The sequence below is a fragment of the Capricornis sumatraensis genome, chromosome 1 (genome assembly GCF_032405125.1).
Source record: "Capricornis sumatraensis isolate serow.1 chromosome 1, serow.2, whole genome shotgun sequence".
Classification (NCBI taxonomy): Eukaryota; Metazoa; Chordata; class Mammalia; order Artiodactyla; family Bovidae; genus Capricornis; species Capricornis sumatraensis.
The window spans coordinates 95,951,735-95,975,927 of record NC_091069.1 but is presented as its reverse complement, the minus strand read 5'-3'; the positions used below and the strand labels follow the sequence as shown (position 1 = coordinate 95,975,927).

The following is a 24,193-nucleotide window of genomic DNA, read 5'->3' as shown; positions in this document are numbered from 1 at the left end:
GGGGTGTCTTGTGTATCCCTGGCCTCTGCCCACTAGAGCCCAGAAGTATTCTCCTCCCAGTGTGAGAAAGAAAAATGTTTCCAGATATTGCCAAATGTGCTCCCCCCGGGTGGGGGAGGGAATTGGATAACTCTGACTGAGAACCACTAGGCCCAACTTTTCCCTTCCCTCTAAGCTGATGTGTGGGTCTCTGCAGTTACCACCCTGCTGGGGAGGAAGGACCACAAGTTCAGGCATTTATCTCAGAGCTTAAAGCCAGCTGGGTGAACCAGTCTCTTTGGAAGTAACATGGAGAGAGGCCAGATGGAAGGGAGAGGAGAGCAAAGGGTTGGCCACATCTTCTCTTAACAGTTTTTGGCTCACAAAACTCAATTATGGGGGAGGGCAGGGATGGAATTGGCCAGAGGCATCACGGGGCCAGGTATCCCCCTCTCTCCCCATTCTCACTCTCCTCCTGCCCCTGCCTCAACCCACCACTCTGTGTATTGCTTTTATTTTCTTTCCCAGAAGACAAGATTCCCCTAGGATGAAAAGGAGCTTAGTGCTGGAGGAGAAGGCTTAATGGGTGGGCTGATCTAGAACAAGAGATTGGCAGGGCAGGAGCCAGAGGTTAATGGTGTCCCTGAAGGAAGAGTGAAGGGATTCATCATGGGGTCCAGGGAGCAGGGAATAAATGAAGTCATGAGGTGGAGACAAAGAGGAAAATGTGTGAAGACTTGAGGTTTTCATTATGTTGAGAAGCAGGAAGGAGGAGAGTCAGAGATTAGGAAGTTATTTGTTAACATTTTGTTTTTTTCTAGAGATACAGACTCGCAGGATGTTAGAGCTTGAAGGAAACTTGGAGACTGTTTAGTCCAATCAACTCCATGCAGGCTTTCTTATTAATTCAGCAGCATTAGAATTTCTGTTATCTTCATAACAGATAAAGCTGATTGGAGAATTTGGTTTAGAATGAACAACCACAAGCAGGCTTCCTAACTCATGCCCCAAGAATCAAACTTATCTTCGCAGCACTGGAAGACTTTACCTGCAGGACAAGAGTCTGTCCTGGGAAACTTACTGCAAAGAGAGGAGGAGAGGAGGGCAACTCAGGCCTTCTCTGGTACAGGCAGGTCTCAGAAGGATCTGAGCCATGGCACATGCCTATTTTATTCCCTAAATTCATCAAGCTCACGAGCCATTCCTCATTCACTAAGTTGCTGTTGTCGTTCTGTTGATCAGCCGTGTCCAACTCTTTGTGACCCCATGGATTGCAGCACTCCAGGCTTCCCTGTCCTTCACTATCTCCCAGAGTTTGCTCAAATTCATGTCCGTTGAGTCAGTGCTGCTATCCAAACATCTCATCCTCTGTTGCCCCCTTCTCCTCTTGCCTTCGATCTTTGCCAGTATCAAGGTCTTTTCCAATGAGTCAGCTCTTCACATCAGGTGGCCAAAGTATTGGAGCTTCAGCTTCAGCAACAGTCCTTCCAGTGAATATTCAGGGTTAATTTCCTTTAGGATTGACTGGTTTGATCTCCTTGCAGTCCAAGGGACTCTCAAGAGTCTTCTCCAACACCACAGTTCAAAAGCATCAATTCTTTGGTGCTCAGCTCTCTTTATAGTCCAATTCTCACATCCATACATGACTACTGGAAAAACCATATCCTTGATAAGATGGACCTCTTTTGGCAAAGTGATGTCTCTGCTTTTTAATATGCTGTCTAAGTTTGTCAAAGCTTTCTTCCAAGGAGCAAGTGTCTTTTAATTTTGTGGCTGCAGTCACTATCTGCAGTGATTTTGGAGCCCCCCAAAATAAAGTCTGTCTTGGTTTCCATTGTTTCCCCATCTATGTGCTATGAAGTGATGGGACCAGATGCCATGGTCTTAGTTTTCTGAATGTTGAGTTTTAAGCCAGATTTCTCACTTTCATTTTTCACCTTCATCAAAAGGCTCTTCAGTTCTTCACTTTCTGCCATTAGGGTGGTATCATCGGCATATCTGAGGTTATTGATACTTCTCCCAGCAGTCTTGATTCCAGCTTGTGATTCATCCAGCCCAGCATTTCACATAATGAACTCTGCATATAAATTAAATAAGCAGGGTGACAATATACAACCTTGACATATTCCTTTCCCAATTTTGAACAAGTCTGTTGTTCCACATCTCGTTCTAACTATTGCACCTTAACCTGCAAACAGGTTTCTCAGGAGGCAGATAAGGTGGTCTGGTATTCCCATCTCTTTAAGAATTCTCCACAGTTTGTTGTGATCCACACAGTCAACTGAGTAAAGAGGTAGAAAGGTGAGTGGAGAGTACTTTTCTCAAATATACAAAAAAGACAGAAGTTCCTACTTGGTAGGGAAGAATAAAATAATTGGATGGGGAGAAACGAGCTCCCCTTAACAAGCTACCATTTATTAAGTATCAATTCTGCTCCAAGAAGACTGAAACCCAGAGAGGTGAAGGGTTATCTCAAGGTAACAGAGCTCTGGAGACAGAATAAAGTTCTTCAGATTCCTAATGTCGATACTTTGCCATTTCATACTTGTAATCACAGGAAGTCAGCTATGCAGATGACACCAGCCTCAGGGCAGAAAGTAATTTTGCATGGGTTTCCTCTAGCTGTGGCAAGCGGAGACTACTCTCTAATTGTGGTGCGTGCGCTTCTCCTTGCTTGGCTTCTCTTGTCGCTAAGCATGGGCTCTACAGTGTGCGGGCTTCAGTAGCTGGCACAGGGACTCAGTAGTTCCAGCTCACAGCATTAGAGCTCAAGCTCAGTAGGTGTGGTACGTAGGCTTAGTTGCCCCACAGCAGGTGGAATGCTCCCAGACCAGAGATGGAACTCGTGTCCCCTGCACTGGCAGGTGGGTTCTAACCACTGGACTGCCAGAGAAGCCCCACCTTGGAATATTTTATGAAGACTGTGGTAAAGATACATAAACATAAGTACACATGTCTATACAAAAACTCGTTGACCACAAGCACAAATTGCTGTAATTTTTAATCCCTAATCTAATAGCTGCAGGTTTAGGTACCTGCAATGTGATAAGATCCATTTTATTGCATCTCAGCAGTCCTCAAAGCTTTAATGACCCAATGGTTGAATATATTCAAGTGAGCTGTAATATTGGTGCCAGCCAGTTTTGCTCACTCCAGTATGCATTCCAGATACAGGCTTCTGCAGGGTCCTGGATGTGCTACTACCTGCCTATAAAGTGGGAGGGTGTGGGGCAGAACTGGGTCATCTCTGAGGTCCTTTAGACCTACCTCTAAGACAGAACTCAAAAGGGCAGAAATTATGCAGAGAGATAAGCCAGCATTTCAAAATCCAGGCTGAAACAACACTGCCGTGTAAAACCACCAAGTTAAAATCTAAGAAGAAACTTAGAGCAAAGATGTCTGCCTATGATCCTGGGCACTCTGTTCAGACCCTGCACTACCCTGGTCTGTCAGCCAACCAGGCATCAGAAGCCTGCAGGAGTGTCCCTTCCCCCACCCTGGTCACATGGCTGGCCGCCACTGAGCCCCACAAGTCAATCTCCAATGCCCCAAATACTGTTCAGCCTGGAAATCACAGAGCGTCCTTCTCGCCACCCAACAGCAACAGAACAAGTAACTGGCCTCCCTGAAATTTGGATTGTGGTTTCCAGTGCTAAGAGCTTGAAGGTAAGTTTGCAGCATGGAGCTTTAGATAGTATACAAAGCTATGCAGATAAGGGGAAACATGCTTTACAGTATGACCAGAGTATTTAAGAGTGACCTTTACACATACTGAGAAGAAAAAGATGAGAGCTGAATAAATCCTCCAAATGAGCACTGAATATTTGCTTTTCCTTAAAAAAATTATAGTGCATGTCATCTTGGTGCCTTGAGTTCATTGGTTTGGGGCACAAAACCTCACACCAAATGAACAGAAATGATAGGAGACTCATTCTTTCTGACACGCTGGTGAGTTCTTTTTTGTTCTCATGTGGTGAAACCGACTTCTTCTAGGCAAATAACTTTCTATTGTCTTTGCCAAAGTTACAAGACTGACTGAAATATTTATGAAGTAAGCAAAAGCCCTGAGACTTGCCTCTTCCCCAGAAAACTATGGGAAAATAGATTGCATCTTTTAACGTAACATCTTGGGATAGAAACTGAATAATGGCTAGTCTACTTATATTGGACATTTCTGTTGTTAGGTTTTGGATAAACCTGGTTATGTTACTGGGAGTTTGCTTATGGATATTTTGTTTCTTGTTTTTCTTTCCTCTCCTGGGACGTGCACAGTTGGGGTCTGCTAAGCCCAGAGGCAACTGATAACCTATTGATTGTGAAGATGGCCTTTCTCTAGCTTCTAGCTTAGTTTTTTCAAAAGTCCAGTACGACCCCATGCCATTCTTGTCAATTCAGTTCACAAAAGAAACCCTGATGAGCTCTTGGAGAGGTCCTTTTCTTAAATACTTTGGGCTATCAGAGGGGTTCATTGGATCCCATGTTGGGCAAGTCCCATGTTCTTAGATAATAAGGTCAAATGGCTTAGAATATGGGGTATGAGGAAAAGCTCCTAAAAGACTGATCTTTTTTTTTTTTTTTAAGGCTGACTTTTGATGAATGTGGCACAACCCTTTTTTATCGTTAGTTTTTTTTCTCCTTCCGGAAACATGAATGTCTAACTTCAAGGATTTATTATCACATTTTGCCCTTCTTCCCTAATAAACTAGTTCTATTTGTTTGCAGTGTCTAATGCAAATATCTGGAACAAAGTAGATTTGTTGGACTGAACTGATGCATCCTTGTGGAAGGGAGGTGGGGGTGGGGTTGGTGGTTGGGAGGTGGGAGATGGGGGGTGGGGTGAGGGGAGTGTTTAAATGGCAAGTGATTCAATCACCAGGGTTTTGAAGGTCAAAACACACTATTGGCCCCTAAGACTGGCTGTATCACCACCTCCTTGCGCCAGTGGACACGAAAGTTGTTGGGCAGGGACCCTGATGTTCACTGGCGTGGCACTCTGGTCCTTAGCCTTACAGGCTTAAGGCATTGATTTGATCAGTAGGGTTTTTATTCTCAGGCTTCCCAGTTGTGATTGCATACTGGTGGCAGGAGCAGTGAAGTAGACTGGGGCCTTTAAGTGACATCAGACAGAAGAGAATTTGGTCTGATCCCTCACTGTAAAGCCATTCTCACTCCCAAAACAATCTATGGGCTAAAGATGGATGAGAAGATAATGGTGAGCTAGTTGCACAGTGGAGGGGCTGGTATAGGAAAGACTGCTGTTACAAGTTCTTTCCCTAGCTACATGCTGGGACTGCTGTGTTCTAACACCATTGCTTTGGCAATGTATTGAGGTGGATTGTTGTACTGATTAATGCTCTTTGGATGCAAGTAACTAAAATCAACTGAAGTTTGTTGTTGTTCAGTTGCTGTTGTTGAGTCTTTGAGACCTATAGCACGGCGGGCTCCTGGTCCTTCACTATCTCCCAGAATTGCTCCAGTTCACTTCCATTGAGTCAGTGATACTATCTAACCATCTCAGCCTCTGCTTCCCCCTTCTTTTTGCCTTCAATATTTCCCAACATTGAAGAGAAAAGGGGCTTAGTATACGGCTACGGGGAAGTATTATGGTTGGGACCTAAGAAAGGGTCTGGAATTCAGAAGTGGGAGGCTTCTTTCAGACCCCCTCTATCTTTTGTTTCTTGGCTTGTATTTTTTCCTCCCCACCTCCATCTTTCCCTCCCTGTCTCTGTTCCTTTCTTGGGTCCCAGAATCAGATAATCCAATTTGATTCTTGGCTCCACCGTGCCTGGCTCTGTGACTCAGGAAAATTTACTTAATTTCCATTTCCAACCTATAATGTGGGGATCAGAATTATGTACCTCACTGAATTTTAGTCAGGGTTAAATGAGATTATGAAAACAAAAATATTTAGCAATCAATTAATATGTGTTATATGAAATGGTGGAGAGAGAACTTCTGTTTCAAAGTTTAGGTCATGATTGGGAACTTTTATGATTAGCCAGGTAGCTGCCAATCAGAGCACTAGTTAATCTAAACATTTTCCATATGGTCAACACTCTGCTTGAGTTGTTTTAAAAGGATGGCTTTCTTCAAAGATAATCTGGGACAGCCTGGGTTCTTCTACTTCTGTATTCTCCTTGAAGGGAGCTTCTCTCAAACTGTGAAGAAGCAGAATCCAACGTAGAGGAGGTGAGGAGGGAATGGTCTCAGCTAGTGCAGAACTGGAAGGTAGGCCTCTACCCGAATCTAAGCTACATTATAGCTCCATGCTTCTGTGGCTCTGGAGAGTTTCCACCTCTGTTTGCATCTGTATTGCCCTTTTGATTTCATTTTTGCTTGGTTTCTAATCTGAAAATCCATAGACCGTGAAATATGAAAAACCATATTTTTATTTTATTTTATTTTATTTATTCTTACATGTGTTCCCAAACATGAACCCCCCTCCCACCTCCCTCCCCATAACATCTCTGTGGGTCATCCCCATGCACCAGCCCCAAGCATGCTGTATCCTGCGTCAGACATAGACTGGCGATTCAATTCTTACGTGATAGTATACATGATAGAATGCCATTCTCCCAAATCATCCCACCCTCTCCCTCTCCCTCTGAGTCCAAAAGTCCATTATATACAGCTGTGTCTATTTTCCTGTCTTGCATACAGGGTCGTCATTGCCATCTTTCTAAATTCCATATATATGTGTTAGTATACTGTATTGGTGTTTTTCTTTCTGGCTTACTTCACTCTGTATAATCAGCTCCAGTTTCATCCATCTCATCAGAACTGATTCAAATGAATTCTTTTTAACGGCTGAGTAATACTCCATTGTGTATATGTACCAAAGCTTTCTTATCCATTCATCTGCTGATGGACATCTAGGTTGTTTCCATGTCCTGGCTATTATAAACAGTGCTGCGATGAACATTGGGGTACATGTGTCTCTTTCAATTCTGGTTTCCTCGGTGTGTATGCCCAGCAGTGGGATTGCTGGGTCATAAGGTAGTTCTATTTGCAATTTTTTAAGGAATCTCCACACTGTTCTCCATAGTGGCTGTACTAGTTTGCATTCCCACCAACAGTGTAGGAGGGTTCCCTTTTCTCCACACCCTCTCCAGCATTTATTGCTTGCAGATTTTTGGATCGCAGCCATTCTGACTGGTGTGAAGTGGTACCTCATTGTGGTTTTGATTTGCATTTCTCTGATAATGAGTGATGTTGAGCATCTTTTCATGTGTTTGTTAGCCATCCGTATGTCTTCTTTGGAGAAATGTCTATTTAGTTCTTTGGCCCATTTTTTGATTGGGTCGTTTATTTTTCTGGAATTGAGCTGCATAAGTTGCTTGTATATTTTTGAGATTAGTTGTTTGTCAGTTGCTTCATTTGCTATTATTTTCTCCCATTCAGAAGGCTGTCTTTTCACCTTGCTTATAGTTTCCTTTGTTGTGCAGAAGCTTTTAATTTTAATTAGATCCCATTTGGAAAAACCATATTTTTAAAAACATGTTGGAAAATTCTTACTTCATTTGTATTATTCAGAAATAATACAAATGACTGTGTCAGAAAGCCAGCTCAAACATGAGAAAAAATAGAGGCAATTTATCAGCTCAACACAACTGAGAAGGCCAGTTCAGAATTAACTGACTTAGGTAGTTACAGTTTTACAACTTAGGGAGCTGCCTTTTTTATTTCTTTTTCTTGGGGATGGTTTTGATCACCACCTCCTGGGCAGTGTCATGAATCTCTGTCCATAGTTCTTCAGGCACTCTATCAGATCTAATCCCTTGAATCTATTTGTCACTTCCACTGTATAATGGTAAGAGATTTGACTTAGGTTATACCTGAATGGCCTAGTCGTTTTCCCTACTTTCTTCAATTTAATTCTGAATTTGGCAATAAGGAGTTCATGATCTGAGCCGCTGTCAACTCCCAGTCTTGTTTTTGCTGACTGTATAGAGCTTCTTCTTCTTCGGCTGCCAAGAATATAATCAATCTGATTGACCATCCGGTGATGTCCATGTGTCAAATGGTCTCTTGTGTTGTTGGAAGAGGGTGTTTGCTATGACCAGTGCATTCTCTTGGCAAAACTTTGTTAGCCTTTGCCCTGCTTCATTTTTTACTGCAAGGCCAAATTTGCCAGTTACTCCAGGTTATCTCTTGACTTCCTACTTTTGCATTCTAGTCCCCTATGATGAAAAGGACATCTCTTTTTGGTATTCGTTCTAGAAGGTCTTTTAGGTCATCATAGAACCATTTGGCTCAGTCTGGCTCAGCTTCTTCAGCATTAGTTATCGGGGCATAGACTTGGATTACTGTGATATTGAATGGTTTGCCTTGGAAAAGAACAGAGATCATTCTGTCATTTTCAAGATTGCATCCAAGTACTGCATTTTGGACTCTTTTGTTGACTATGAGGGCTACTCCATTTCTTCTAAGTGATTCTTGCCCACAGTAGTAGATATAATGGTCATCTGAATGAAATTTGCCCATTCTGGTCCATTTTAGCTCACTGATTTCTAAAATGTTGATGTTCATTCACTCTTGCCATCTCCTGTTTGACCACTTTCAATTTACCTTGATTCATGAACCTAATATTCCAGGTTCCTATGCAGTATTGTTGTTTACAGCATTGGACTTTACTTCCATCACCAGTCACATCCACAACTAGGCATTGTTTTTGCTTTGGTTCAGCCTCTTCATTCCTTTTGGAGCTATTCTCCACTCTTCCACCGTAACATAGGCAGCACCTACTGACCTGGAGAGTTCATCTTTCAATATCTGTTATGGTCTTGACAGACTGGAATCTGGGGACAGGAGTCGACAAAAAGAAGGTGAAGAAAAGAAGGACGCGGGGGACCCAAGTCTCTAGTGGAACAAGGGTACTTTATTCATGGCAGCGTGTGCTTATTTATTGTTATACAAGGAAGCTTTAGGCAGAAAGATAAAGTTGAGCAAAAAACACCAAAACCAGATGCTTAACAACAGTAACTAAGGGAATAACAATCGTCACAGGGCCAGAAGACAATCCATATATTGGAAATAGGAATATGACTAAGTAGTTTTACAGAAAAGTAAAAAGGTTACTGAAAGGAATCCATGTATGTGTTTTGCCTCAGGACCTGAGTCCTGAGAACTGTGTGCAGCTCTGCTCATTCCTGTTTTCCAGGAACTGATAAGGAACCGAAGGCCCTTGAGAAACAGAAAACAACATATAGAATTCCTTAAAATTAAATGTTCCCTGACAATTCCTCCTTTTTCATTATTTTTGTTAAAAAGGTCCTGAGCAATGGAGTTTGTTTAATTTGAAAAATACTTGTTGAAAGGCATCAGTTCAGTTCAGTTCAGTTCAGTTCAGTTGCTCAATTGTGTCCGACTCTTTGTGACCCCATGAATCGCAGCACACCAGGCCTCCTTGTCCATTAGCAACTCCCAGAATTTACCCAAACTCATGTCCATTGAGTCGGTGATGCCATCCAGCCATCTCATCCTCTGTCATCTCCTTCTCCTCCTGCTCCCAATCCCTCCCAGCATCAGAGTCTTCTCCAGTGAGTCAACTCTTCGCATGAGGTGGCCAAAGTGTTGGAGTTTCAGCTTCAGCATCAGTCCTTCTAATGAACACCCAGGACTGATCTCCTTTAGAATGGACTGGTTGGATCTCTTTGCAGTCCAAGGGACTCTCAAGAGTCTTCTTCAACATCACAGTTCAAAAGCATCAGTTCTTTGGCACTCACCTTTCTTCATAGTCCAACTCTCACATCCATACATGGCCATTGGAAAAACCACAGCCTTGACTAGATGGACCTTTGTTGGCAAAGTAATGTCTCTGCTTTTGAATATGCTGTCTAGGTTGGTCATAACTTTCCTTCCAAGGAGTAAGCGTCTTTTAATTTCATGGCTGCAATCACCATCTGCAGTGATTTTGGAGCCCCCAAAAATAAAGTCTGACACTGTTTCCACTGTTTCCCTATTTCCCATGAAGTGATGGGACCAAATGCCATGATCTTAGTTTTCTGAATGTTGAGCTTTAAGCCAACTTTTTTCACTCTCCTCTTTCACTTTCATCAAGAGGCTTTTTAGTTCCTCTTCACTTTCTGCCATAAGGGTAGTATCATCTGCATATCTGAGGTTATTGATATTTCTCCCGGCAATCTTGATTTCAGTTGCGCTTCCTCCAGCCCAGCGTTTCTCATGATGTAATCTGCATATAAGTTAAATAAGCAGGGTGACAGTATACAGCCTTGACGTACTCCTTTTCCTGTTTGGAACCAGTCTGTTGTTCCATGTCCAGTTCTAACTGTTGCTTCCTGACCTGCATACAGGTTTTTCAAGAGGCAGGTCAGGTGGTCTGGTATTCCCATCTCTTTCAGAATTTTCTACACTTTATTGTGATCCACACAGTCAAAGGCTTTGGCAGAGTCAATAAAACAGAAATCGATGTTTTTCTGGAACTCTCTTGCTTTTTTGATGATCCAGCGGATGTTGGCAATTTGATCTCTGGTTCCTCTGCCTTTTCTAAAACCAGCTTGAACATCTGGAAGTTTACGGTTCCCGTATTGCTGAAGCCTGGCTTAGAGAATTTTGAGCATTACTTTACTAGCGTGTGAGATGAGTGCAATTGTGTGGTAGTTTGAGCATTCTTTGGCATTGCCTTTCTTTGGGATTGGAATGAAAACTGACCTTTTCCAGTCCTGTGGCCACTGCTGAGTTTTCCAAATTTGCTGGCATATTGAGTGCAGCACTTTCACAGCATCATCTTTCAGGATTTGAAATAGCTCAACTGGAATTCCATCACCTCCACTAGCTTTGTTCGTAGTGATGCTTTCTAAGGCCCACTTGACTTCACATTCCAGGATGTCTGGCTCTAGGTGAGTGATCACACCATCATGATTATCTGGATCGTGAAGATCTCTTTTGTACAGTTCTTCTGTGTATTCTTGCCACTTCTTAATATCTTCTGCTTCTGTTAGGTCCATACCATTTCTGTCTTTTACTGAGCCCATCTTTGCATGAAATGTTCCCTTGGTATCTCTAATTTTCTGGAAGAGATCTCTAGTCTTTCCCATTCTGTTGTTTTCCTCTATTTCTTTGCATTGGTATACAACAAATATAATTACCAGAACAATTACCAATGTTACAGCACCAGACCCAATACTATGAGTAATACTTTGGAACCATCTTCAAGAGTCTAGCCCAGATAATTGATCAACTAGCTGTTCAGCTAAAGTTTTCAAATTATTGGAAGAGGGCAGACTTTTAAAGAAGGTTTCAAAGATTTCTTTTAGTAATAATTGTGCATTTAGGGAAGCATTATCATGTATGTCTTGCAAATGAAATTTATTTGTTCCCAAATGTAGGCACTATGCTTGAACTGAACAACAGTGACACAAAATTGAGTAGAATTCCAATCACATTTTAATATTATTAGTTTTTGTAAATCTATTAATTGATTTCCAACCCATTTGGTGGCTGTTTTTAGTTCCTGGATGCAGTCGAGTGGTTTAAAGCCCACGGTCACAGCAGACATCCTGGGAGTTGTGATTCCAAGTGTGTTGTTTGGGATGGGCTGGTGATCTTATTCCTGGTTACAGTGGTTCTCGCGTGGCTGCTGCCTTCCGTGATCCTGTTGGTGTGAAGGAGGAGCTGTACTGAGGTGGTCCAGTACACCACTGAGGTGGTTATATATACTGAGGTGGTTTTCAGGACACTCACGTTTTAAAAATAGATAATAGATACCTGATGTCAGCATTTGGATCTTCAAGTCGCTACTTAAGAATAGATTCTTGGGGGACTTCACCCTGGCTGTCCAGTGGTTAAGACTCTGAGTTTTCAGTGCAGGAGGTGTGGGTTCAATCTCTGGTTGGAGAATTAAGATCCCATGTGCTACGCCACACAGCCAAAAAAAAAAAAAAAGATTCTTGGATTAAGTCTTCATTTCCTACCTCCTTGCACAAATCCTGAAGGGAGAAAACAGAAATCAGGATAAGTTTGAGATTCGGTTCCTTGGGTCCTCCTCCTTCAGACATGGACAGTAGACGTCATCCTGAAACCCACAGAGCTAAACTCCCTCAGCTGGGAAATATCTTGCTTGAATTTCTCAGAAGCCAAAAATGTACTTATCTTCATTCCATACGTTCTGCGTTGACTTCACAGAGATTGAAACACACACTTTTATGGGAATGGCAAAATGCTAACAGGCTTGCACTTGTGTGAAAAACACCAAGTTGAACTACTTCCCGACAGCTCTGAGGAGATAGTTGCTTTTGCAGGGGAGGTGGTTGCTAGTCACAGTGTATGTTCTAGGAATGAGTTTTTGCCCTTCATGACATATAGGTGTTATACCTGTGTGAGCACATGGTAATGTCTGATGTTGAAACAAATAGACCTTTAGGATTCTTTGGAGGATTAAATTAGACCAGGTATATAAAGTGCCATTCACCACACTTACACGGAGAAGGCAATGGCAACCCTCTCCAGTACTCTTGCCTGGAAAAGCCCAGGGACGGAGGAGCCTGGTAGGCTGCAGTCCATGAGGTTGCTAAGAGTCAGACACAACTGAGCGACTTCACTTTCACTTTAGTTCCTGTATTTCATCTTGAATTTCCTCATCTATCTGTGCCTGAGTATGAGCATCTTTGGTCCAATTTTGAATAAAGTTTTGTGTTTGAATTGAGGTTTGTAAAGTGATGCCTGCGACAGCGGCAGCAGTATAAATGGCTATTAATCTCAAAATAGCAAGAATCAACCATCCAATGAATCGTTTAGATCGCCAGAGTAATTTAGTGAATAGTTGGGAGACAAGTCCTGCCATGGGACGCTCTTTCTAGGGATTCATATTTCAAAGAAACAGAGGAATTAAGACAAGTGTACAATTTGTAATCTATACAAGTCACAAAACATAGAGTCTTATTAAATTGTAAGGTCTCTATAGCTATAACAAAAGGAAGAGGAACATAAGCTTGTATAAAATTTGAATGGCTATAACGAAAGGAATAGTTATTATGCGTTGAAGAGCAAGCCCAGCAGAGCCATACCAGCCACAGTCATGTCCGTCAGGGACCAGCGGTTGAAGTGCTCTTGGCCCTTTTGGCTCTCAGTTGCTGTATTGTTTTCGTAGAGTTCCACAAAAATGTCCCAGTCACCATTCTCCTGGATCCAAGGCTCTAGGTGGTCATTTAGGTAAGTGGCCATCCAAGTCGTGACCTGACTTACCAATACCTGCATCTCCTTGACTATGCTTTTCATGCATAGTGCCCCACCGAAGGAGAAAAAGGCCACATTGCGACCCCAGTTCACCCCATCCTGGAAGAGTTCATTTATTACCTGTTCAAAGCTCTGATATGTTGTCCCTGGGGTGATGTGGAGCTGGGACGTCAGGTCGCTGAATTGGTACCTCAATTCATACTCATTGCTTGCCTCCCTCAGGGCTTGCTTCACCACTGCCATGGGGATCATTTTCCCAGTGTCCAAGCTTCTGCTGTGACCAGTGGCTTCATTCACCACAGGGCTATCTGCCAGGTGCCAGGATGGGTTGCCACTGATGGCACTGGGGGTTTCCATATCTGATTCTGTCCCTTCTAGGGTCTCAGTTCTGTTCTCTTCCATATCACTAAACTGACTCCAGCTGTATCCTTTCTGGAAAAACTTGTAAGAGAGAAAGTCAACCACTAGTTCCCGGTTGCTCTGAGACATTTTTATAATAAGGATGGGCTCCACCAGTCTATTGTCTAAAATACCTGTAGTAAAAAAGGGGGTTAGGTATATAGGTCCAATAAGTATGATTAATTAACTCTGCTTGAGCGGGGGAAGCAAAAGCAAGCAATGCAAGCACAGCAACAAAATTACTTTCCAGATTCCGACACTTCTGTGGAACTCTACGAAAACAATATAGCAACCGAGAGCCAAAAGGGCCAAGAGCACTTCAATTCCGGATTCAGAGGATTCCCTGTTGAAAAACCAGATTTTTAGCTTGATTAGTAAGGGTTTTGTTTATCTCTAGGTAAGGAGATCATAAGGTTGATGACGCTGAGGGTGATGTTTCTTGGAGATTTTTAGAGTCACATGGTTTGTATTGGAATTTTTTCTTCCCGGGAATTTTGTTCCTTCTTTTTTATTTTTAACACCGGAGGCTCTCCTGGGGGCAGATCTTCTGAACAGGGAGCCAACTGATTTTCATTGGATTTATCTGGAGAAATACAAGCATACCCTTTTCCCTGAAAGATTAATTTCCCAGATTTCCATTGTTTAGTTAGCCCATCTTGATACCAAATGGGCAGAGGAAGGGAAGTGTCTTTCAATTCCTAGAAATGTTTTTCTGCTTATGTCAAGATAACTCCTTGGGGTGAGTTTTAAAATTTTTTAAATAAATAAAGCTGTATTAACAATAGTTATAGGATTAAAGAATATCTTACGTTGCAATCTGGTAAAGTCTGCTTTGGATGGGGAAGATAGAATTGTTCCTGTGTATTCCTCCTTTTTTAATTTTTTAAATTGTAGTTTCAGTGTGTGAAATGGGGGAAGTGTGATTCCTAATAACAGATTGTAATTCAAGAAAAAGTTGTTGAATAGTAGATTGATTAGAATTTATGATAGAAGTTTCTATATTTTTTAATATAAAGACTGAATATGAGGAGTCAGAAATTATATTAATAGGGTAAAGATGTAGGTGAATAACCTGAATAAGGGCATATAATTTGTTTTGTTGAGCAGAATGAAATTTAGTATAAAAGACTTTATATTTTTTAAGAGGCCAAAATGAGGCTTTGGTGTTTTTAGTCCCAAGGCTATGGTTTTTCCTGTGGTCATGTATGGATGTGAGAGTTGGACTGTGAAGAAGGCTGAGCTCTGAAGAATTGATGCTTTTGAACTGTGGTGTTGGAGAAGACTCTTGAGGGTCCCTTGGACTGCAAGGAGATCCAACCAGTCCATTCTGAAGGAGATCAGCCCTGGGATTTTTTTGGAAGGAATGATGCTAAAGCTGAAGCTCCAGTACTTTGGCTACCTCATGTGAAGAGTTGACTCATTGGAAAAGATTCTGATGCTGGGAGAGATTGGGGGCAGGAGGAGAAGGGGACAACAGAGGATGAGATGGCTGGATGGCATCATGGACTCGATGGACGTGAGTCTGAGTGAACTCTGGGAGTTGGTGATGGACAGGGAGGCCTGGCGTGCTGCAGTTCATGGGGTTGCAGAGTTGGACACGACTGAGTGACTGAACTGAACTGATATAGAAAACATCAGCTGGAGGTATAGATTGTGATGTAACAATGTGAGAGATAATAAATTCAATATTTTTGAAGAAATTCCAAAGTTTATTAGAAGGGTAATGAAATGAAATTCTCTGAAATAGTCTAAGAAGGCTATTTGGAAATTGGTAGAAGTTTTTCATGTATTTTTAAATTGAGTTTCATCAATAGGCAATAAAATTTGGTGAGGATCAGAGCCAATTAAAGTCTTAGTTTTATTTTTCTTATTGAATAATTATTAGAGCAATCAAATCAAGATAGGGCATAAGTGACTTTATCTCTCTAAAATAGGTATATATCCATTTTACTGGGTGTTCTTGTTGGGCAAGAAGTCTTGTGGGAGAATGGAGAGAGGGGAGTATAAACAACTCTAAAGGCAATTTGTCTAATATGGGTAAGAAATTGTTTTTGTAATTTATTTTGTATTAAACAGAGTTCTTTTTGTGTCTCTTGTGAAGGTGAACGAGGGCTATTTGAATCAGGATCTTCTTCCAAAGTATTAAATAAATTAGTCAGTTGATAATTTATAATGTCCAAAGAGGGTTTAATCCAGTAGTTGGGGAGTAATGTGTTGTCTATTAACAACAGATTTTAAGTAATGGTAAGGTGTAGAGGTTTGAATTTTTTTAGGAGCAATAATTAATCTAGAATCTTTTAAGCATTGTTGAGTTATGTCAAATATCTGTTGAGTCTCTAAAATAGATGGAGCTGAAAACAATATATCATCCATATAATGAATAACAAGAAAGTCAGGAAATTGTTTTCTCATAGGTTCAAGGGCTTTGGCTACATAATATTGACACATGGTGGAAGAATGCATCATTCCTTGAGGCAATACAGTCCATTGATATCACTTATGCGGCCTGATATGACTAGGAAAAGGAAGAGAGAAGGCAAATCTTTCTTGGGCTAGAGGGTGTAAAGGTATAGTAAAAAAGCAATCCTGTAAATCTGTAATAATAATAAGCCAGTTTTGAGGAATAGTGGTAGGTGATGGAATTTTTGGTTGTGATGTATCCACAGGTTTTATAGACGCATTAACTTTTTGAAGGTCTGTTCAGAGATGCCATTTGTTAGATTTTGTTTGTTTTACAAAAATGAGAGAATTTTAAGGGGAACAAGATTTCTCAATATGTTTTCATTTTAATTGTGTATCGATAAGTTTCTTAGCAGCCTTTAGTTTCTCTTTTGTAAGGGGCCATTGTTTTGTCCAAATAGGCTCGTCGCTTTTTCAAGTTATTTTACTAATTGCATTGTTTGTTAAGTGAGTCCCTAAGAAAAATGTGGAATATATATTTGAGCTTGTCATTGCATAAGTAAATCTCTTTTTATTAAATTAAGAGGTGCCTCTATCATGTAGGGTCGTAATCTTGTAGCTGGCCTTTTGGTCCCTCACATGGATATATTTGGACATGTTGATAAACAGCTTGTATTTTAGTTTGAGAAACTCTTGCAATTTGGCAAGAAGTTTTCTGTATAGGCCAAGATTTGGGCCATAAACGTTTGGAGATAATAGTAATATCAGATTCAGTATCAAAAAGACCAGAAAAATTTTTGCCATTAATTTTGAGATTTATATTTGGTCAGGTATATTCAGATATAATTGATGTCCATAAGGACTGTTTTTTATTTGTACTGCCGAATCCACCTGTCCACATACCATCAGAGGAATTAATAGAAATGTAAGGCAAAAGAAGTAATTGAGCAATTTTATCTCCCTTTTTAAATTGCCATAATATTTGAGATGACATTATAATTTGAATTTCTCCCTTATAATCAGAATCAAATAATCTAGGGTGAACAGTAATTTCTTTAGAAGTCAGACTAGATCGGCCAAGTAAAAGACCGAAGTTTTGTGGGAGTAAGGGTCCAAAAAGTCCAGTAGGTATTTTGAAGGGATTACTTGAGGAAAAAAGAGAAAATCATTTAAGGCTGGTATATGGATGGCAGCACTGCCGGATGTTGAGGGTTTGAGGGAAAAGATGGAGTTTGTCCCTGGAGTTCATTGATGGGGACCTGGGGAGTCCCCAGCTTGGAGTTTTTCAAAATAAGCTTTCCTTCAACATCATATTTAGACTGACATTCCCTGGCCCAATGTATCCCCTTATGGCAACGAGGGCAAAATCCTGAAGGTATTTTTTTAGCAGTTTTAATTTTTTCTGTGTGTTTTTTAGGACAATCTTTTTTTTTTTTTTAATGTGTCTTATCCCCATATGTAAAGCATCTTTCATTCCCCCTTTTAAAGGCAGCAGCCATTGTTTCAGCTAGCATTTGCATTTTTTGAGTTTCTGATCTTAAATTGTGACAACCCTTCAGATAGTCAATAATATTCCCAGTCTCATGAATTGGAGTGATAGCTCTTTGACATTCCTGATTGGCATTCTCATAAGCAAGCAGTTTTTCTATCTTCCTTTTGGCTCTTTCTCCGATAACACTATGGGAAATAGCAACTTTCAATATAGCTAAAAAAACAGCATAGGCTTCATTAGGTCCTTGGAATATTTTAGTGTCGCTGTCTTCAGGTTTTATTGACTTCTAACTTTTCAGGGGGAAATACGATGCTGGGGTTTACCCACATCCATAGGTTGGGCTCAAAATATGGACCATCTTTGTCAGAACTGGGTGGCTCCGTTCTTCAGAGTTTATATTTGGGAAGGTTTTGTCCGGCTAAGGGCAGGTGTGACGTGGTAAAGGCTAGAAAGAACTCGTTTTCCATGTCTCAGTCTAGTAACACATAAAGCTTTTGTTGTGAAGGAGAATGAGCAGAAAGTTTTTTCTTACAAATGTGAATGTGTGTTAAAGGCTTATCATTGTCATTTTGAAAGTATTGTTAGCTTTAGTGTCAAAAAGAGCCTCAGAAGAGTCGTTGTTAGAGTCATTTTGTCCTTGAGTTGAGAGGACTTTCGGTTTGGTGCCCGTTGTGAGAGGAGCAGCAGTTGGGGGAACTGGAGCCGTGCTGGTGGGAAAATTCTGAAATATTTTATGTTGTTCTAATTGGGCCTTTTGTAAAGTCTTATCATCTGATTCATATTCATGTAACAAGTGTTTTGACTGTTGTTGAATATCAGGGTGGCTAAAATTTTTTTGGAAAGGTAAAATCATGGCTTTAATGAGGGCCCATAAGGGCCAGAAATCTATTGGAATATTTTTTTCCCCATCTTGCGGCTCGTTTAACATTCTCTCTAACCCGGTTCCAAATCTTGAAATCAAAATTGCTTTCATCAGGGAACCAGGGATTATATTCAATTACCATTTGGAGACAAGCCTCTAATCACTGACGCAAAACCAAAAGTCCTTGAATTTTAAATAAATAATGAATAGAAAAGTGGTGGGGCTTTCCAGCCGTTTGCCCCATGACCTCACAGTTACCGTCCTCAGCAGGTCCACAGTCACTCCATCCGCTTGCCAAGGGCATGCGCCAGGTCCCTGTTTCGGGCGCCATTTGTTATGGTCTTGACAGACTGGAATCTGGGGACAGGAGTCGACAAAAAGAAGGTGAAGAAAAGAAGGACGCAGGGGACCCAAGTCTCTAGTGGAACAAGGGTACTTTATTCATGGCAGCGTGTGCTTATTTATTGTTATACAAGGAAGCTTTAGGCAGAAAGATAAGGTTGAGCAAAAAACACCAAAATCAGATGCTTAACAACAGTAACTAAGGGAATAACAATCGTCACAGGGCCAGAAGACAATCCATGTATTGGAAATAGGAATATGACTAAGTAGTTTTACAGAAAAGTAAAAAGGTTACTGAAGGGAATCCATGTATGTGTTTTGCCTCATGCCCTGAGTCCTGAGAACTGTGTGCAGCTCTGCTCATTCCTGGTTTCCAGGAACTGATAAAGAACCAAAGGCCCTTGGGAAACAGAAAACAACATATAGGATCCCTTAAAATTAAACATTCCCTGACAAGTATCATATCTTTTTGCCTTTCATACTGTTCATGGGGTTCTCAAGGCAAGAATGCTGAAATGGTTTGCCAGCCTCTTCTCCAGGGGACCACATTCTGTCAGATCTCTCCACCATGACTTGTCAGTAGCATGGCTCATAGTTTCATTGAGTTAGGCAAGGTTGTGATCCATGGGATCAGTTTGGTTAGTTTTCTGTGAATGTGGCTTTCATTCTGTCTGCCCTCTGATGGGTGAGGATAAGAGGCTTGTGGAAACTTCCTGGTGGGAGGAAGTGGGGAAGAAATGGGTAGGTGGGAGGAAGAGGTTGTGGGTAAAACTGGGTCTTGCTCTGGTGGGCAGGGCCATGCTCAGTAAATCTTTAATCTAGTATTCTGCTGATGGGTGGGGCTGTATTCCCTCCCTGTAGTTTGGCCTGAGGTCCAACTATGGTGGGGTAATGGCAACCTCCTTCAAAAGAACTTGTGCTTGCACACAGCTCCCAGGACTGTTGTAGTCAGTGCCCCTGACACTGTGGCAGGCCACTGTCAACCCACACCTCCACCAGAGACTCCTGGGCACTCACAGGCAAGTCTGGCTCAGTCTCTTGTGGGGTGACTGCTCCTGGGTCCTGGTGCACACAAGGTTTCATTGTGCCCTCCAAGAGTCTGTTTCCCTGGGGGTTCTCAGTCCTTTTTCTGGATCTGCAGGTTGGGAAATCTGTTGTAGGCCCTAGAACTTTTGCAACAGTGTGAGAAACTCTTTGCTATAATTGTTCTCCAGTTTGTGGGTCATCTGCTTGGCAGCTCTATGGTGGTGCTAATGGTGATCTCCTCCAAGAGGACTTATGCCACATGCCTCGTCTTCCAGGTCTGCTGCAGCCAGAGCCGCTGTCCCTGTGGCAGATCACTGTTGACCCATGCCTCCAGAGGAGACACTCAAACACTCACAGGCAGGTCTGGCTTAATCTCTCGTGAGGGTCACTGCTCCTTTCCCTCAGTCCTGGTGCACACAAGGCTTTGTTTGCGCCTTCCAAGTGTCTCTGGTGGGTCTGAGATTTGATTTTAAATGCGATTGCACCCTTCCTACAGTCTTGTTGTGGCTTCTCCTTTGCCCCTGGACATGGGGCATCTTCTTTTGGTGGGATCCAGCATTCTCATGTTGATGGTTTTCAGCAGCTAGTTGCAGTTTTGGTCTCGCTGGAGAGGATGAATGCGTATCCTTCTACTCCGCCATCTTGACAGTGAAAAAAGGCAAAACCAGGAAAGGAGTACATCAAGGCTGTATCTCATCGCTCTACTTATTTAACTTATATGCAGAATACATCATGCCAAATGCTGGGCTGGATGAAGCAGAAACTGGAGTCAAGATTGCTGGGAGAAATATCGATAACTTCAGATATGCAGATGACACCACCCTCACAGCAGAAAACAAAGAAGAACTAAAGAGCCTTTTGATTAAGGTGAAAAAGTAGGCTTAAAACTCAATATTCACAAAATGAAGATCATGATATCCAGTCCCATCACTTCACGGCAAATAGATGGGGAAACAATGGAAACAGTGACAGACTTTATTTTCTTGGGCTCCAAAATCACTGCAGATGGTGCCTGCAGCCATGAAATTAAAAGACACTTGCTCCTTGGAAGAGAAGCTATGATAAACCTATACCACATATTAAAAAGCAGAGACATTACTTTGCTGACAAAGGTCGGTCTGGTCAAAGCTATGGTTTTTCCAGGAGTCATGTATGGATGTGTGAGTTGGACCATAAAGAAGGCCGAATGCTGACAAATTGATGCTTTTTAACTGTAGTGTTGGAGAAGACTCTTGAGAGAGTCCCTTGGACTGCAATATCAGACCAGCCAACCTAAAGGAAATCAATCCTGAATATTTGTTAGAGGACTGATGCTAAAGCTAAAGCTCCAATACTTTGGCCACCTGATGCAAAGAGCTGATTCATCAGAAAAGACCCTGATAATTAAAGGCAGGAGAAGGGGATGACAGAGGATGAGATGGTTGGATGGCATCACTGACTCAGTGGACATGAGTTTGAGCAAGCTCTGGGAGATGCTGAAGGCCAGGGAAGCCTGGTGCGCAGCAGTCCATGGGGTCTCAAAGAGTCAGACATGACTGAGTGAACAACAGCAATGACAACAGCAACAAAAGCAAGAGAGTTATAGTGTTATCAGAGTTGTTTCTCTACTTCCCTTTGATGTATTCCTCCACAGGTTAGCCCTCAAGTTCATCAGCTTCACAACGCCAGAGCCAGAACAAGGCAGTGTTTTTGGATGGCTCAAGTGGAAATGTCCTGGAAAGAATTCTGATTGGCCCAAATTTGAGCATGGGGTCATCTCTGAATCAATATCTATGACTGGGGACTGAGAAGCATTTAATTGGCCAACCTAGGTCACGTGACCTTTCCCTTTTGTGACTGGAGGCATTCTTTGCGGGAAAGAAGATTTGTTACTCAGCTTCTCTTTACTCCTCAGCTATGCCTGAGTTACCAGTACACATTAGTGGAGCTACCAGTACACATTAGTGGAAAACCAACTCTGCTTATAATTTTTGGTAAAATTAACACTTATTTTTACTTATTATGATTGTATAAATACTGACTTGCATAATGTACCATGATTGCTTTTCCTTTCTACAACTCTTTATTCTTGATAGAACCTTGGTATCCTCTCAAAATATTCAAACACATCCAGAATATTGATTGTTCTAAGGATTCCCTTGGAGAAGGCAATGGCAACTCACTCCAGTACTCTTGCCTGGAAAATCCTGTGGACAGGGGAGCCTGGTGGGCTGCAGTCCTTGGGGTCGCAAAGAGTCGGACACGACTGAGCAACTTCACTTCCCTCACTTCACTTACTTCATACTTTATCACTGGAGAAGGAAATGGCACCCCACTCCAGTACTCTTGCCTGGAAAATCCCATGGGCCGGGGAGCCTGGTGGGCTGCAATCCATGGGGTCGCAGTGAGTTGGACACGACTGAAGTGACTGAGCATGCACGCACGCAAGGATTCCCTTGGAGGCATTGTGTCCAGAGCCTGACCTAAGATACACCTGTCCCTCCCTGTACTGCTGCTTTCTTATTCTTTACAAGTCCCAGGTTTGTTGCATTCTGCATTTCATTTCGTCATGGTTATGATGTTTTTCTCTAGTCCACTTGAATATGTTAATTGTATGGTTTTTTAATGGTTCTTTGGCTGCTCACAGTGTTCCTGTTTACTTGGACTTTGTCTTTTCCTGTTTGTTTTGGTCTGTGTCATTCTGGCGATTCGGCTGGCCATCATAATTTGGGGTAGAGCTGCTAAACAGATGTTTGACAGCCTGGAGTTCTTGAATGATAGACTAAAGATGGGCAATTGGGTGGCAATTGGGGCCTTATCATTCTGTAGGAGATCTCCTAAATGGCAGAATCTTTAAGTCCTCCAACCTCCTCTCTTGAGTGTATAATCTTCATTAGTGTTCTAGGAGTCAAGTAGTCAGAGGGCTGGGTGGCTAATGATCTTTAATTAAATCCTTTTTTACCCCGGGGGAAATCACTCCTTCTTGCTCTCAGTTATTCAAGGGCCTTCTGAGCTAACCTTTCCATCTTCTGGGGTAGGGGAACCATTCTAGGAGACTGAACTTAGGGGAGAGATCTGAGGATTTAACTTAGTCCTTATGAAGACTTTCAACCAACCTTCCTGTTTTCAGCCGCATGCTTTATCCTGGTCTTCAGATATATTGACAGCCTCCAACTCCCCTTTCCCTACTTTGAGAACAATTTTGTATAAGTTAAAGACTATGTAATACTTGATGGTTCAGGTAAAGCATTTGTTAAAAACTGTCTTCTTCTGGTGTATATTTTTCTTCTCATAATAGAAAATTTTCAAACAATAAAAATAGAAAAAATAACAGATAAAATTATTTAAATAGAAAAAAATAATATGATGATCCTTTTGTACCTACAAAGCAGTTTCAATAATGCTTTTCAAAGGGGAGCATAACCATTTCAATTAGTGCTGCTGTTGTTTAGTCACTAAGTCATGTCTGATTCTTTTGTGACCCCTTGGACTGTAAATAGGAAAAGGAGTACATCAAGGCTGTATATGGTCACCCTGCTTATTTAACTTATATGCAGAGTACATCATGAGAAATGCTGGGCTGGAAGAAGCACAAGCTGGAATCAAGATTGCTGGGAGAAACATCAATAACCTCAGATATGCAGATGACACCACCCTTATGGCAGAAAGTGAAGAGGAACTAAAAAGCCTCTTGATAAAAGTGAAAGAGGAGAGTGAAAAAGTTGGCTTGAAGCTCAACATCCAGAAAACTAAGATCATGGCATCTGGTCCCATCACTTCATGGACAATAGATGGGGAAACAGTGGAAACAGTGTCAGACTTCATTTTTTGGGGGCTCCAAAATCACTGCAGATGGTGATTGCAGCCATGAAATTAAAAGACACTTACTCCTTGGAAGAAAAGTTATGACCAACCTAGATAGCATATTCAAAAGCAGAGACATTACTTTACCAACAAAAGTCAAGGCTATGGTTTTTCCAGTGGTCATGTATGGATGTGAGAGTTGGACTGTGAAGAAAGCCGAGTGCTGAAGAATTGATGCTTTTGAACTGTGGTGTTGGAGAAGACTCTTGAGAGTCCCTTGGACTGCAAGGAGATCCAACCAGTCCATTCTGAAGGAGATCAGTCCTGGGTGTTCATTGGAAGGAATGATGCTAAAGCTAAAACTCCAATACTTTGGCCACCTCATGTGAAGAGTTGATTCATTGGAAAAGACTCTGATGCTGGGAGGGATTGGGGGCAGGAGGAGAAGGAGACGACAGAGGATGAGATGGCTGGATGGCATCACCAACTCGATGGACGTGAGTTTGAGTGAACTCCGGGAGTTGATGACGGACAGGGAGGCCTGGTGTGCTGCAATTCATGGGGTCGCAAAGAGTCGGACATGACTAAGTGACTGAACTGAACTGAACTGAACTTATACCCTGCCATACTCCTCTGTCCATGGGATTTTGCAGGCAAGAATACTGGAGTGGGTAGGCATTTCCTTCTCCAGGGAATCTTTCCAACCAGGGATCAAA

General features: G+C 41.9%; 1 protein-coding gene across 1 annotated transcript; it reads right to left on the bottom strand.

The window, feature by feature from the left end:
- Window positions 1-12,969: 12,969 nt before the first annotated feature.
- Window positions 12,970-13,662, bottom strand: LOC138075465 (bcl-2-like protein 1). Its single transcript, XM_068967262.1, has 2 exons — window positions 13,294-13,662; window positions 12,970-13,116 (listed from the first exon to the last, which is right to left on the bottom strand). The coding sequence occupies exons 1-2, from the start codon at window positions 13,660-13,662 to the stop codon at window positions 12,970-12,972; spliced, it is 516 nt and encodes a 171-aa protein (XP_068823363.1).
- Between the last annotated feature and the right edge of the window lie 10,531 nt (window positions 13,663-24,193).

What these genes read in the sequence shown, in the direction of transcription:
- LOC138075465 (XM_068967262.1), bottom strand. Translation starts at nt 13,662, where the DNA reads ATGTCTCAGAGCAACCGGGAACTAGTGGTTGACTTTCTCTCTTACAAG. An exon ending in CATATCAGAGCTTTGAACAG is followed by an intron (nt 13,117 to 13,293) that starts GTAATAAATGAA and finishes TGGATCCAGGAG; the next exon opens with AATGGTGACTGGGACATTTT.